Source organism: Protopterus annectens, chromosome 7.part0, assembly GCF_019279795.1.
Source record: "Protopterus annectens isolate FY-2018-M chromosome 7.part0, PAN1.0, whole genome shotgun sequence".
In the NCBI taxonomy this organism is placed as follows: domain Eukaryota; kingdom Metazoa; phylum Chordata; order Ceratodontiformes; family Protopteridae; genus Protopterus; species Protopterus annectens.
Window position 1 is genome coordinate 1,957,834,063 of NC_056739.1, and position 16,613 is coordinate 1,957,850,675.

General features: G+C 40.3%; 1 protein-coding gene across 3 annotated transcripts in view; it reads right to left on the reverse strand.

The window, feature by feature from the left end:
• The window catches only part of CHD2 (chromodomain helicase DNA binding protein 2), a 3,702,317-nt gene that overhangs the window by 2,181,314 nt on the left and 1,504,390 nt on the right, over window positions 1-16,613 (reverse strand). For all 3 annotated transcript variants that reach the window (XM_044078379.1, XM_044078380.1, XM_044078378.1), the window contains one exon: window positions 1,754-1,843. In XM_044078379.1, coding sequence (XP_043934314.1) covers window positions 1,754-1,843 — 90 coding nt within the window. The remainder of the gene's footprint in view (window positions 1-1,753; window positions 1,844-16,613) is intronic.

Below are 16,613 nucleotides of genomic sequence, written 5' to 3' on the forward strand. Positions count from 1 at the left end.
AGCATCCTTTGGGAAGTCATCCAGCCCTGGTAACCATCACATTGACAACACACCCCTTAGAGCGGACTCAGTAGTTAGGGACTTAGGGACACACAGACAGTAATTTATATTTTGACCATCACGTGTCTACAGTAGTGAGGAAATCATTCTATTTTGTGCAACTCAAATAAAGTTATAGGATCTAGGTCCAAGGAAGTCACTGTTCCACTGTATTCAACATTCATCAGACCTATCATTGAGTGTAATGCCCCTTTGGTATGCACCTAACCAAGCATATCAAATAAATGGAAATGTCCACAGAGGTTCCTCACTAAAGGAATACAGGGTGTAAGTGAAATGTCCTGTGCAGATCATCTCAAGGCCCTATCCCTGTATTCTGTCTCCTACAGGCTGTTGAGAGGAGATCTATGCCTGGCATACAGAGTATTGTCAGACACCACTCTGATGGACCTCCTGTATATCCACAAAACAAACAGCACCAGAATTACCCATTCTAAAGACTTAAACCTTGATTATGATATAAACAGGATCTACTGGACAGACAGGTATGTATCCCAGAGACTACCCCATCTCTGGGGGAAGGTCTCCATCCAGGTGAAGCAGAATTCTTCCCTAACCCAATTCAACTGTAACTCGGACAATTGGATGGGGAAAAGGAAATTCATCCCTGGCTTGGCACCTATGTCTCTAATGGACACAGGCAACCTGTAAATTGTTTGTCTCCCAAGCCCCTGCTTACACTTATCAAGGGTACCAGAACTTGTCAGAGATTTGAGATACATGGCTAGGCTTAAAAAGGCCCTTGTGGTTGTTAGCCTAGTAAATGCATATGGACCACTAAAAGGAACAAATACAGCGAAAGAAAAAAAAACGCACTTCTTGGAAGTAGACTAACATCTGACTCCACAACTCCACAGTGTCTCCACATCCAAATGATAAAAAACTTAGTGAGATCTCTTATCTCCGACATCTGTTTTATCCAGTTCAGGGTTACAGCTCATTGAGTGCAAGGAAGAGCGCAACTAATTTTGGCTAGGAAATCAATCTCATCACTGGATCCACTCACACATACACGCACACAGGTATGTATACTTATAGATAACATAAAAGATCAACAAACCCAGCTGCTATGTATCATTGCAAATATCAGTGGAAACCGCAGCATACAGCGCAAACTCACATGGACATAAAGGCCATCTGCAGATCTTGCAAAGAAAGCATCCTGGCTAAAAGGATAACCAAGGAACCAAGCAAATCAGGCAGAAGTGCTAACAACTGCAGCATCCACAGTGACTTTAGTTGTTTACAAAACCAGTTAATTCACTGCTTAGCCTGTACAGCAACCTGCTGCCACAGACCAGACCAACCACAGCATGTTACTGAAGAGACTGTATAATGACAAGAAGCACATGTAGTCTCCACTTTCACATTTTAATTACTTTGGCATGACATTAACTGTGCTGATGTACTGTTTATATCAGACTAAATGTGAGGAACTTTAAATGTAAAACTATTTTTAAACCATGTTGCGCAGGTATCCTAATACAGTGACCCTACTACCAAGCACTAATATAACCTAGTCTGTTGAAAGAATGGGTTCCAGCAAGCCATATAACTACAGAAATGCCCATTTGCTACTTCTGCAGTTTAAAATATAGCAACTCCCAATAATAAGGAATGTAAACATGCAAAATTAATCATTGTAGACAAAGACATTTTCAAAATGTACAGAATCCATATCTTCAATACAAACCTTATCTTTTAACACTATTTCATAGGTTGTCAGCAACACGTTAAACTTCAGCTTTTTTGACTGAGGATTAACCCACTCATATTCTCTTATCTAGAGAAAACAAAAATAAATTAAAAACAGTACACAAATAAAAATACAGACACTGCAACAATTTATAGATTTTCTGCACAAATGCATATAACCTGTAAACAAGTTTACTTTAATATACATCTCTATATTAAAAAAACTACTAAACATCATCTGTATTCCAATTATATCAATCTGTCATTAGTTGTGTATCACATGCTTTTCAATATTCATGGTTATGGGAGAGTGGAAGTCCAAACCAGTAATAAGCAAGCATAAGACAAATTACCCAGTCCTAAATGAGATTCTTCACACATCAAGCATGTAGGAGGTTGCCGATTCACCTATTTGTATTTATTTCTATATGCAGAAGAAAACAGGGGCCTCCTGAAACAAGCAAATACAAGAATGATATGTAGACTCTGTGGAAAAAGCACTTCAGTTGGAAGATGAACTAGAGAACTACTGAGGCAGCAATCTGCAGCAATTTTAAGTGATGGATCACAGTGATGCCAAAGTCACCTGGCTAATATCAAATAAGTACAGCTGTGTTGAGAAAATCGCAATCAAAATAAGTGCTTGAGTAGGATCAACACTGCAAAGAACTTCAGACATACAGGAATTAGCTAAAGGCAGATGTCTGAATGACCAGCCTGTCTTCCTGAGCTCTACAGATATACATGTGGGCCAACTCTTCCCCACACAAAACGTTCAGTTGTGTCATCGATACAAGACACACACTGCACACAACTGCTTCTTTTTCTTCTTTTTTTAATAGTGAGAAGCCAACCATTCACAGTGAAGATACGAGTCTCCTACACTGAAAAAGGTTGTATACAGTATCTCAAATCTGGTACATCTCTTAAAGTGCAAGTTAAGGATAGGAGTAGTTCTGTCCCTTAGTTTTAGCCCTCCCTATCAGTTATCCACAGGAGTACCACATGAGGAGTGTTTTGTACTTGGACTGTGATCTTATCCAATCAAGTATCACTATGCAGAGTTTCTTGCACAAAATATTGTTTCTTTGTAAAGATCACTGTTCAATAAAGTGACGGACTTTCACACCTACATCAATAACTGACCAGAGAAAAAAGAAAGAACTACAGACAAGTCCAGCTACATCAGATCAGCCTTGCAGGACAGCAATACCAAAAGCTTGCTCCACTAAAGGTCTGCAAGTCCACCTTATAACAACGTTCAGAACAAGCAACAAGGACAAGTAGCTACTTCACAAATACTCTGAACAGAAGCATTTCTATATAAATATGAAGAAAAGGCTACCCTTGTAGAATGTTAATCAACTGGTGTATTTAGCCAATCCATTAGAAAGGATCTGCATGGACACTTCTACCCTCCTTTTCTTGGTCAAATGGCAAAAATAACTGATCTACGCGAGAGAAACTAAATTCTGTCCAGGTAAAACGTACGGTGCCTATGAAAATAGACCAACAGCAACAATTCCACTTTATGCTGGGTTAGAGGAAAAGACAGGGCATTAGATATTCAGATTCAGATAGATTTCAGGCACCAACTTGGGCATAAACTGTCAGATCTACATCCTATGAAACACTGTAAAAGTGTTCCATGCAAAACAGGGTCTGTAGTTCTGGTATTCTTCTCAGTGACATCACAGCCACCAAAAAAGCTGCTTTTCAGGGTAAGTGTTTAAGCAGTGGTGACACGGTTGGTTCACAAGGGGGGGGTGTCTAAAGAAACCTCTCAAACAAAACTATGACCCCCCCAAGTGGAAAAATACTCCTCTCTGGTGACTGAACATTAAAACCCCCATCAAAAACTACTTTGGTAAATACATTATTACTCATAAGTAGCTGATGTCTTGTATACTCCAAGCCTGGCCACGAGAAAGCAACCTACACTTTTAATAGTAAAGATACAATCCTATCAGCAGGAGTCTATTTTGACAAAACTGTGACAGAAGGACAAAGTAGTAAAAGTGGTAGACAACAGTGCTTGTGGAAGATGATTACTCACTGAATACAAAGCAGAAGAGAAGCAAATTTATTCCAGTAATCAGGGAATGTCTTGAAGTAGGCATGAAACTCAAACTGCTGTAAGATTCTGCTTCTTGTTTTTCTAGTAATAAAGACCACAGAGAGACTGTGCCAGTGAAATCTTTTCCAATGTTTCAATGGAAAATGGTTGAGATACTGAAAAAAGCACAAGAGTTGACTAGAAGAATTCAGAGGGTATTGGAGATGAAGCAGAGATTGGATCTGGGAGATGGAGATAAACAGGAATAAAACCAGCAACTTGAAAATTGACAAATAAATGTGGGATTACAAAGCATTAATTTTATTTGTAAAACATGACAGAATAAGAAAACCTGGAAATATTGGACTTCTCTACGTTAAACTTGTAGGGGGCGCTAAAGCATATGCCCTACTTCATGTCATTAATGTTTGGAGGAACACTTGAGAGAAGAGGAGGGAAAGAGTTAATTGCAAGTAAAACAAAATTTTGTTCTTAATAGTAATTTATAGTGCATAACATAATATCCATGCTATAAAGTTTTCTCATTTATTTTCAAGTGTAATGGTGACACTAAATTAAACAGGTGCCCCTGATTTTGTTTCCTTCTTTTCTCTTTCAGCGTGCTTACTTTTAAGAAATGTAGGCACTGCAATGTAAAAAGACTAGTCAAAAGAGTACGATACAAGAAAAAATTATATGCTTTTCCTCACTCTTGTACAGGGGAAATGACTAGACTAAGGCCCTTGGCTTGATCTAGTAACACGTTATAAGTGAAAGCGAATAAAGAACATTGAATATAATAAAGCGTTCCTCTAGTAAATAAATGCTTGTAGAAGCAACTCTGTATTTTGTTCTCATATTACCATGGATACAATCTGATAAAGAGCAATAAAAACAAAAGGAATGTCGAATCTGACATTGTCGACACAAGAAAATAATCATTTTCAACAGGGAATATTACTTTTATAGGTGGGGACGGGAACTTGATTTGCTGCAGTGAAGATGTGTTTGGGGGTCCAGACGGGAAAATATAACAAAGGAGGGTAGATTTTTGAAAATATTTATGAAACTATTTGGCATGGAATGAAACTATTTGGCATGGAAGATGTAAATTCAGGAGTTTGGAGTGAATTTACATATTATTCCCCAAGATACAACAACTAGGCTAGGCTGAACTTCCATTTCACAAGAAAGTACAGTTTTGTACCTACCATAAATGTAGATGTTCGAAGATCCACATTGCTGCAGTCCTTACACTTGGGGTAGTCCGCTGTCCTCGGTCGGCCCGAATATCAAAGTATAAGGCTGACGTCGGTCAAGGCGCATTTGACTGACATCAGGACGTCAGGGTACAAATGCGCATGACCGACGTCATATCCTCAGTCTTTTCTTGCCCCAGATGTCAGAAGACCCTAAAAATAAAGGTCAAAAACCAAAAGACAGCAAACCAACAACCAACCATCCTAGCACTAAAAATATGTACAATATATACAATAGACAACATACACCCAATTGACCACCCAACCCACACAACCGCCTCTAACTACAGAGGGGAAGGAGGGAGGGTAAATTGGACTGCAGCAATGTGGATCTTCGAACATCTACATTTATGGTAGGTACAAAACTGTACTATGTTCTTCATCTCACATTGCTGCAGTCCTTACACTTGGGTAGAATCCCAAAGCAGAGGTAAGGGAGGATGGCCAAATTATAAGGAAGCAGGAGCTGCCAAAATGCCCTGCAAAACAGCAGTGGCAAAACCAGCCCTGGATTTAGAGTAAAGTGGTAGGTGATAATGCTTGGAAAAGTATGCACTGAACTCCAAGTAGCTGCCTCCAAAATATCCTTAGTTGCCACCCCTCTCAAAAAAGCTGTTGAAGTGGCAGTAGCCCTAGTGGAATGAGGCCTAATCCCAGCTGGAACTTCCTTGCCATGATGGGAATAACAGAAAGCAATGCAAAACCCAATCCACTTAGAAATAGTTTGTTTTGACACAGGCTTGCCCTGAGAACTCAAAGCAAACGAAACAAATAATTGCTGAGACTGCCTGAACCCTTTAGTTCTGTCCAAATAATATCGCAACTGCCTGTGTACATCTAAAGTGTGCAAAATCTTTTCCCCTTTATTTTGGGGATTTGCATAAAAGGTAGGCAAATAAATAGTTTGGTTTAAAGCCACACTAGAAACCACTTTAGGCATAAAGGAAGGATTAGTACGTAAAGATACCCTACCCTTATGGAAAATTAAGAAAGGCTCAACTGCCATAAGGGCCTGCAACTCAGAAACCCTTCTTGCAGAGGTAATAGCCAACAAAAAAGCAGTCTTCCATGATAAAACTTTAATTCAGCAGTAGCTGCAGGCTCAAAAGGTTGTAGAGTGAGTTTCTCCAACACAAAATTGAGATCCCAAGCAGGAGTAGGAGCTCTTGGGGGTCTTTTATTCTTTGCCCCTCTAAGAAATTGCTTGAACAAAGGATGAGAAAACAATGGTGGGGCACAATCAAAGTGAGGCGAAAATGCTGCAGCATGAACCTTAATAGAAGAGAAGGACAAACCTTTGTCCAGTAACTCAGTAAGATATTGAAGAGCCACACTTAAATTAGGCTCAGAAACATCAAAATCCTTTGCTGCACTCCAAAATAAAAATCTCTTCCATTTTTCTGCGTACACTTTCCTTGTACTAGGCCTTCTAGCTTCCAAAATAACATTCAAAACTTGCTGTGGAAGTGGAGGCCCACTATGGTTCAAAACAGAATATGCCAGGCTGTTAGGTGCAGAGAGTGAAGCTTGACATTGAGCAAATGACTGTCCTCCTGAGACAACAGGTGTGGAATCGTAGGCAAAGGCCATGGAGGCTTCCGTACCAGGCTCCTCCGTAATGGGTACCAATGCTGTCGAGGCCAATCTGGAGCTATCAAAATCATCCTTGGCTTGTCTTGTCTGGCCTTTAGTAGTACCTTTGGGAGGAGAGGCAGAGGCGGAAAGGCATACACATGAAGATTGCTCCAATTGAAAGTAAGAGCATCCACTCTCCAAGCTGTGGGATGAAACCTTTTTGTGCAAAACTTTGGCAGCTGGTGGTTTAGTGGGGAAGCGAACAGATCTATGTCTGGAGTTCCCCATGACACTGTCAATTTCTGAAATACATGAGGATCCAATTTCCACTCGTGGGGATCCATAATTTGTCTGCTCAACACATCTGCTAAGGAGTTCTGTGCTCCGGCAGAAACCTTGCCTGAAGATTTAGCTGTAAACTGAGAGCAGTCTCCCACAAAATCATTGCTTGCCTGCATAGAGGATAAGAATGTGTTCCGCTTGCTTGTTGATGTACCACATGACAGTTGTGTTGTCTGTTAGAATCAACACCTGCCCTGGAAGAAGTAAATCCTTGAAAGCTATTAATGCAAACTGGACTGCTAACATCTCTTTCAAGTTGATATGCAGATGTTGTAGTCTGGCAGGCCACTTGTCCTGTATCCACTTTCCATTCAGATGAGCTCCCCAAGCTTTGTCTGAGGCATCTGTCGTTAGAATCTGACTCGCCTCTGGCCGGGTCACAGAGAGTCCCTTGTTTAGGTGACATTCCTGAGCCCACCACAAAAATTCCTTTTGAATGCAAGGTATTATTTGAATGACAGTGTCCAAATCCTGGCAGTGCTGTGTCCATACATTTTTGAGATACCATTGTAGCTTCCTCATATGCAGTTTGGCATTGGGAAGCACCAGAATACAAGATGCCATGAACCCTAAGGCCTGAAGGACTGTCCTTGCAGTCAGCCCGGACTGATGAGACAACTGATGAAAGTAAAGGGAAAGATTCTTTTGTTTGTCCGGGGTCAAAAAGGCCATCTGGGATGCTGTATTCAGTCTCACACCCAGAAAGCACGTCTTGAGAGGGTACTAGACTGGACTTTATTTCGTTCACAGAATACCCCAGGCATCTTAGCACTGCTATCACATAATCCAAATGATGAAGAAGCTCGTCCCTTTCTTGAGCCAGAATCAGGCAATCGTCCAAATAGGGATAAATCTGTATTCCTTTTAACCTGAGGAAAGCTATCACTGGAGCCAGAACCTTCGTGAACACTCTGGGCAGTAGATAAGCCAAAGGGCAATGCAGAGAACTGATAATGAGAAGTCCCAGCTCGAAAACGCAGATACTTCCTGCAACTCAGTCTGATAGGAACATGAAGATAAGCCTCCTTGAGATCTAAAGTTACCATCCAATGATCTTTGCCCAGCAGAGGTAAAAGCTGCTGTAACGTCAACATTTTGAACTTGGGAATGCCCAGATAAGTGTTGAGGATAGATAAGTCCAAAATTGGTCTCCACGTGTTCCCTTTCTTTGGTACTAGGAACAGGCGAGAATAAAATCCTAGGCCCACTTCTGGCATAGGGACCGCTGAATGGCCCCTATTTGGAGTAACAGAGAAATTTGCTTGTGAGCCTCTATTCTTTGTGGAGGAGGAACGTCTGGCATGCCTTTGAAAGGAGGCAAGGTATGGAAATAAAACCTGTAACCGTGGTGTATGATATCCAATACCCATCTGTCTTGGGTAATTAAACTCCAATTTTCTTTGAAAAGTGCCAACCTTCCTCCCAAAGGTGCTGCCAGACGAGAAGGCTCTGGCAGCTGAAAAGGTAGGTCATTGGGTCTGTTTACGAAAGGACTGACCCCTGCCCTCACCTGAAGACTGTGCAGGAGAACTCCTGTTCTAGGCCTGAAAGAACCCTGAGCTCTGCCCCTACCACGTCTAGATCTACCCCTAGACTGGGAATCATAAGAAGGATACATCCACCCCTTAGTAGGCCAATTTCTACTAAACTTTGGAGGCTGAACCTGCAAAAAATCTTTAACAGTCTGCATAGACTTAGCCTTGTCTTCCATTTTCTTTAAAACTGTCTCAACAGGAGAACCAAACAACACATCAGATTGTAAAGGAGCATCTAAAATCCTTGTTTTAACATGGTCAGATAAATTCTGATCCCTCAGCCAGGCGTGCCTGCGAAGAACTGACCCAGTGGCAGCCACCCTAGACGAGGCCTGCACAGCATCAAAACCACATTGCAAAGAATGCTTACCCACCTGGTCAGAAACATGTACTAAATCTTGCAACTCTTTACAATCAATACCTTCCACCAGAGCATCAACCTTAGACTTCAATTGTGAAAGGAGATAGTTTTGGTATTTTAACATGTGAAACTGGCAATTCAAAGCCCTCATAGCTAGAGTGGAAGAAGTATAAACTTTCTTTCCCCATCTATCCAAAGCCTTGGCCTCTTTGTCTGAAGGAACCGGATTCTTGACAACAGAAGCCTTAACACCTTTAGGCCCCTGACTAACAGTTTCTGGGTCTGCCCTAGGACTCTTAAAAAGATACTTATGAGCGTCAGGCACCCTGTAATATCTATCAGGTTTAACAGGAGCAGGAGGCAAAGAATCAGGATTAAGAGAAGCCTCTGCAAAAACATCTTCCACCACATCTAAAACAGGAGGTATAGCCAAAGGCCTATGCTGGGGTAAAACAAAAATTCCCTAAGCCTTTTCCTGGAATCAGAGAAGTCCTGACCTTCCCACTTAAAATGCTCCCTCATAGAATGAAGAGTTTCTGAAAAGAAAAATCCTCAGGAGGAGAAGCAGAAGGAGTAGAATCATCCACATCAGAGTCAGAATAAGGAGAATACTCCTGCAAGTCTTCAGCCGAAGACTCTGAAACATCCGAAGCCTGCTCAAAACTCCCTGGCTCAGGCTCCACCCTAGGTCTCTTATCAGGAGGGGGCAAAGAACCCCTAATCAAAGTAATCAAATCTTCTGCCATTTTAAGCATATGCTTCTTGGGCACAGTTCCTGAAGAACTAGGGGTGACACCAACTGAAGCTAAACCTGGCCTGCCTCTGGGAGAAGCCTTGGCAACAGAAGGAGAGGGCCTAACCACCCTAGGAAGGGAGGGGAGTAAAGTAACCTGAGAAGCCCCTTCAGCCTGACCTGCCTCCTGAGAGGCCACATCCTGCAATAACAAAGTCTCCCTGGGAACCCAAAGAAATCTCCGGTGGAACCACCGGCTCCACCGACACCTCTAAAGAACCGTCTGTACAGACGGTTCTTCCAGCCTAGGCTTAACTGCTTTGTCCTTGCGCTTCTTCGAAGCGGGCGTCGGAGCATCCGACGGCATTTTATAATTGCACCGCTTCCCAAAGACTAACCTGGCACAATCCAACCTTCTCTTTATAGTGCGTTTATTGAATCTAGCACAAGAGCGACAGCCAACAACGTCGTGCTCAGGCCCTAAACAAGGAATACACAAAGTATGATAATCTCTATGCGGTATCTGTTTCCCACAAGAAATGCAATTATTCACTTTTTCTGACATCCGGTAAACCACTGAGGCAAGAAAAAACTAAAATATTCCCCAACGGGGTACTTAGCCAACTTTGACTCGGTCTGAAACTTCGAAATCGAAAAATCTCAGAACGCCAACCGGCACTTGCAATGTTGCTTCTGCATCGGACCATGCGGCAAAAAAGACTGAGGATATGACGTCGGTCATGCGCATTTGTACCCTGACGTCCTGATGTCAGTCAAATGCGCCTTGACCGACGTCAGCCTTATACTTTGATATTCGGGCCGACCGAGGACAGCGGACTACCCCAAGTGTAAGGACTGCAGCAATGTGAGATGAAGAACATCATGTGCATTTAATTTAAAGTTTTGATACACATCCAATAACTATTTCAGATCATGTACCAATAAGACCTAAAATAAAAATGCAGGGTAATGAAATTTCCCACCTGTTGAAAATTTAATAAATGGGTAGTGGAAATTTGAGAGTTACTAGAGAAGATGGAAATTTTTTCTGAAAATATAGCTAGGGAGTGGGATAAAATTTAAGTGTTTTTTAAAACTAGGGTGGAAATAGAGAGATATGTTTAAAAAGTAGCAAGAATTATTTGGAGGGACTGAACGTATTACAGAATAGGGGGAAATCTCACAAAATGAGGAGAAGCAACTGCAGAATGCTAAGCAGAAAATAAAGGTTTACCTTGATAATATGCATGAGTTTAGAAAGATTGCTGTTAAGTAACTGCTTTTTGATAACGCCAAAGCACAAAAACTTTTAGCCCAACAACTCAAGCAACAGAAAGTAGAAGGGGTTGTCACCAAGCTTAGGGAGACTACAACAGATCCTGTAGAGGTACTAGAAATATTCCAGAAATTGTATGAAAGTCTGTACAAAGTAGAAAAATAGAGAGATCAAGAAAAGGTACAAATGGAAATGTTTACGGAAGAATTAAGTATGCCAAGGTTAGAGGTAGACAAGTCTCAATTACTAACAGGACAGGAGGAGATGAGATAAAAATGGTGATGTACAACCAAATCCACAGGAAAGTACCCAAGAACAGACGGTACTCCTCTGGAAGTTGGTATGGAAAAAAACTGAAAGATATGAAAGGTTTTGTTGAACACCATTTTAGGAGAAGGAGAAACACCAACATCCTGGGAGAAAGCAGGGGTGGGTATAATACCTAAAGAGGTTAAAGGCCCATCAGATCCAAATTCATACAGGCCCATTTCAATCCTAAACCATGATTATAAAGTATTTATGTCTATAATGGCTAAAGGAATGGTAAAGGTGATACCAAAAATGATATGGATCAATGTGGTTTTGTGGAGGGGAGGTAAATATTTGTTAACATTAACAGAACACTGATGATCCATATAGAGCGTCTTCTTTGTGGAGGCATACGTGAATGGGCGTGCCTTCGTTGAAGGTTGTGCATCAGGGCAGGTAACCTGGCATGTAAAAATCCACTACCAATCATTAGCGGACCGGAGTTCCGCTGTGGCGACCCTAACCGGGATAAGCCAAAAGACACAACAACCACTGTTGTTGTTGGGTCTTGATACAGAGAAAGCATTTGACAGAGTAAGCTGGGAGTTTATGAGCAGGGCTATGAAAGCATTTGCATTCCCTGATAAAATTATAAGGTTGATTAGGAGGATATATGTGGGACCTGAAAAGGAAAACTCAAGTGGATAGGTTCCTCTCTGATAATTTCTGTTTGAGCAGAAGAACCGGACAGGGCTGTTATCTTTCCCCTTTGTTATTTACACTACATTTAGAATGACTGGCAAAGGAAATAAGAGAATCAGTAATTCAAGGACATAACTGGTACATAGTCAAGAAAAGCTAGCTCTATTTGCAGATGTTATCTTACAGCTGATAAAACCAGAAAGGACATTTCAGTGTGCTGCTGAACACTTTGAGGCAGTTTCACATCTTTTCGGGATACAAAATTAATGAAGCTAAAACAAAGGCAATAGTTGTAAAATTATGTACTCACACATGAACTGGTTCAGCAATATCCATATTTATGGGGACATAACAAAATGAAGTACTTAGGAATATGGATTAAAAAGGATTTTGGTGTGGTGGCTAAAAAGATAATGCAAAGACTGAGAAACTGGAAGCTCTGTTACATGGACATGGACAGCAAGATACAAGCAGTAAAAAGTGTTTAGTCCCCTTAGTTTTATATACAGGTCAGGCATATGTTTATCAATCAGAAGAGATGTTGTAGATAGCAATTAATAAAGAGTTGAAAGATTTTATCTGGGAATGGAAGATGCCAAGAGTCAAGTGGGATAAATTTATTATTTCAAATGAACAAGGTTGTTTGGGATTACCTGATTTGAAGAGGTATTTCAGAGCTACACAGTTAATGTGCCTATATATAGCAAAAGCAGAACCCTATAATTCAAAGTGGAAAGGAGTGATGAAGAAATGAGGGGAAGCTCAAGAAACAAGGAGAGAGACTGGGATTTTGGATGCAGATTCTTAAGGAGAACAATAACCATACAGATTATTATATTCATAAAATAGCAGAAAGCATTCTAAAAACTAAGACAACAAGGGAAAGGAGATTCTGCCAATAGGGTGACTGCAATTGGGGATACAAACAATAGGCAAGAGGAAGCTGGAATTTACTGGAAAAAATGTCAAAAGAACCAATCCATTAGGAGCAAATAATTAGAAAGGGAAAGGCAACAGAAAGGGTACAGGCCAAGAATGTATTTGAACTGCAGACTAGAGAGGGCCTTCCATATCAAGGACTGATATCACAATTATAGGCAAAGAGAAAGAAATAGGGGGATCCTAAGCAAAAGACCACCAATGGTAGAATTTTTGGCAGAATCTAAAACAGAAGCTGCTGATAAAGGAATAATTAGTACAACAGACAATATATTGCATGATAACTATAAGAATCAGGTTAGAAAGAATTAGGAAGACAGATTTGATAAGCAGTTTACAAAAAAACAATGGGGATATATGTATGTCTCCCAAACATGCAACAAGGTCAAGAAGATTTAGGATCTTGGCTTGGAAGTGCTTACGTAAGTATTTTTATACCCCAGGTAGATTCCAAAGAATTTTTCCTCAGACAGCAAATGTTGGAGGTGTGATAGGGAGGAATGAGATAATTGGGAACATATTTTCTTGGAGTGTAATGAGTTTTTAGACTTTAAAGATTCCTCTGCAGACTGCTATGTCAGAGATACTGGGTTAGGAAAGTAGTGTAACAAAAGAAATTATTTTTTCAGCTATGATACATAGCTGGAATTGCCTAGACATAGTAAAGGCTTTGCTGACTCTAATTATAGTGGCTGTTAAAAAAAAAAAACAATTACTAGAAAATGGAAATCAAAGTGTAAACCAACTTTACTAGAAACAGCGAATATAGTGAAACAGACAAAACTGGAATTGGGATCATTAGAAAAGGGTTGGAGCAAATTATGTAGAAAAAATGGGACTTGTGGGAACAATGCATGCAAAGGAGGAACATTTAAAAGAAGGAAGGTTTGAATGAGCTATGTAACTACTTGACTGACAACTGACTGGATACAGACAAGTGCTGTATAATCTCTGCAACAAAAATTATTTCACTATGGTTTAGGATGTATATGTTTGCATCTAAAATTATGTCAATATGATTAGTTTTCATTTATATAAATGTACGACTGCCTATGTCATATGTGATAATTTAATAAAGGTATTTTTTGTTTAAAAAAAAAAAAAAAAAAGAGTTGTATACTGCTCTGAACTCTATATTCAGCCATACAACCTGAATCCAGGCTTGTAATGCTAGCCAGCATACACAGGGCATATGAAAGAGTTCCACTCTGCTTATGTACCACATCTGTGTGGTGGTATACAGTCAAGTTAGTAAACTTTCCATTAAGTATAGTTGTGGAAGTAAATTTACCATAACAGTAGTTGTTCAAATTATCACTGATGCAAGTAGCCTAAACTATATGGGTTACAGGATAAAACAGCTGCCCAACTTCCAAAGCTTCAGGGCACCCTTCATGTGCCCAAACTGTTAGCTTGAAAGGAAATGACTAAAAAGACAAGCTTGGTTGCCAAGCCTTCAAAGCTTTCATGACAACTGAGACAGGGAGGATAAGCCCCGAAAGGATATTGCTAGGAAAATAAAAATACATCTCCACTTCTTGGCATTAAAAAAAAAATCGCATCAAAAAAACAACAGGGGGAGAGCAGCCACTGCAGCAGTAATCATTCAAGCATTTACTGTTATGGTAAATTTACTTAAAACAATTTACTATGTTTTTCATAATGATCACTGTTGCAGTAGTCCAAGTTATATAGGTAGATTACCACAGCTTAGGACAGCTGGGAGGTGGAAGGGTCCAGCAGCCCCTGGACTATGGCCAAAGCAAAGCTTATTGTAGACCTGCAAAAGGAATCTAGTTTATAGTGCTTTATAAAAGTATCCACAGAGGACCAAGTTGCTGCTTGTACAATACTTCAGGATCATCACTTTCCAAAAAAGTGACAGATAATGCCAAGTCCTTGGTACAGTGTGCCTTGACCCAGCCTGGAAAAGTTTTGTTGTGGTGGGAACAAAAGGTAATAGGCCTGAGAAAGCCATTTGGAAACAGTCTGCTTTGACACAAGTTGCCTCTTCTTACCTTCACAAGAATTAAACAGCTGATCGGAAGTTTTTAAAGATTTTGTTCTGCCAAGATAGTACCAGAGTTGTTTGTGGACATGCAAGGTACAAAATATTACTTTGCCTTCATTCTTGGATTCTGGACAGAAAACAAGGAGATGGATACTTTGACTTAAAAGTATACTTTGATACCACTTAAGGAATAAAAGTATTAGTTCTATGAGCAATCTTGAAAGTAAGATACCTTTCTTGTAGAGATCAGAGTAATCGGAGAAACTGTTTTCAAGGTTAAGAACTTGAAAAATCAGCCATGTGACCTGGTTCAAATGTAACAAGTGCATTAGCTTCTCTAACACACAACTACGATTCCCAAGGAGGAGCCACTGGTTTTATGGGAGACTACTTAAAAAGCACCCCTTTCAAAAACTTTTTCACATTGAAAGATGGGGATCCATGGGGACACTGGCTGACGAATGAACCTTGACAGATGTGTAATACACATCATAGGACAGTAATTCATACAAAGACTGTAAAACTAGAGAAACACTAGCCCTGAAACGGTGCTGGTTGTTTTGGTATTGCCAACTAGAAAACCTTTTCCATTTTCTAATATGTGATTTTCTTGTAGCAGGCTTTGTTGCCTCCATTTGTACCTGCTGCACATCCTCAAAAACAACTGCCTAAAAGATATTAAGACCCTATCACCCATGCAGTCAAATATAATAGTTTCGGGTCAGAGATGTATGAAACACCCCTGTTCTTGTGCAAGTAAATTACTTCTGTGAGGAAGCTTGTGCTAAATGCACTTGGCCATTTCCAACAAAAGGGAGAACCCACTGTTGCCTGGGCCAGAAGGGAGTCACCACAATGAACTTTTCTTATTCCTTCTGAATCTTCGGAAGTATGCTGGATATGAGTGGAAAATCTTCTAGGAACATTCCTGTCCATAGAAAAGAAAAGGCATCTGTCTTCCATGCCTTTTTCCAAGGAGTCCTGGAACAGAACTTTGCCAGTTGATTTTTCAGAAAGGAAGCAAAAAGGTCTACCTGAGGAACTCACCACATATGGATCAAATCCCAGAAGACACACTGATTTTCACTCCATTCGTGAGGGTCTGCCTCTCAATTTTGCACTGACAGAACACAAGATGCTTATGGAGGTAAACTGTGCTAGTTGTGAAATGGGGTAAAATCTGGTTCCCTCTTTCTTATTTCTGTACTATGTCACTGTTGTATTTTATGTAACTACTTAAATAGATCCTGGGGACTACCAATGATTCAGAGAATTGAAAGGCTTTTTAACAGCTACTGTCTCTTACGTTTAGGTGATTTTGTCTACCTTTACTACTGGAGACCTTACAGTTTTATCCCCTTGACACTGCTCTCCAAACAAAGTCCTAGGTGTCTGTTGTGACTGACTTGTTTGAAACAAAAGTTGAGAAGGGGAGACCTGGATTCAGGGAGATTTGCTGTCTCAACCAAGTGATTTCTCTCTTCACAAATCTCAGAAAAGGAATTTCACATTAAACCCTAAATGCTTGAAATGTAGATGTACATGACTGTGAAGATACTCATCTTAAATCCAAGGTTACTGAAAAACACAAATGGGGTAACAGGTTGTAAAGTGACAGCATTTTGAACCTAGGCACTACTTCAGGAAAAAAAACAACCAGAATTGATCTCTAGGAATCTTCTTTCTTTGGCATTAAAAATAATCTTGAAAAAAAAACTTTTCCCAACTGGTGAAGAGGAACAGCATGAGATGTACGACAGGAAGTAAGAGAACGGCTTAGTCTAGGGGTGTGGAGGAATCCTCGAGGAGGAATTTGCTCC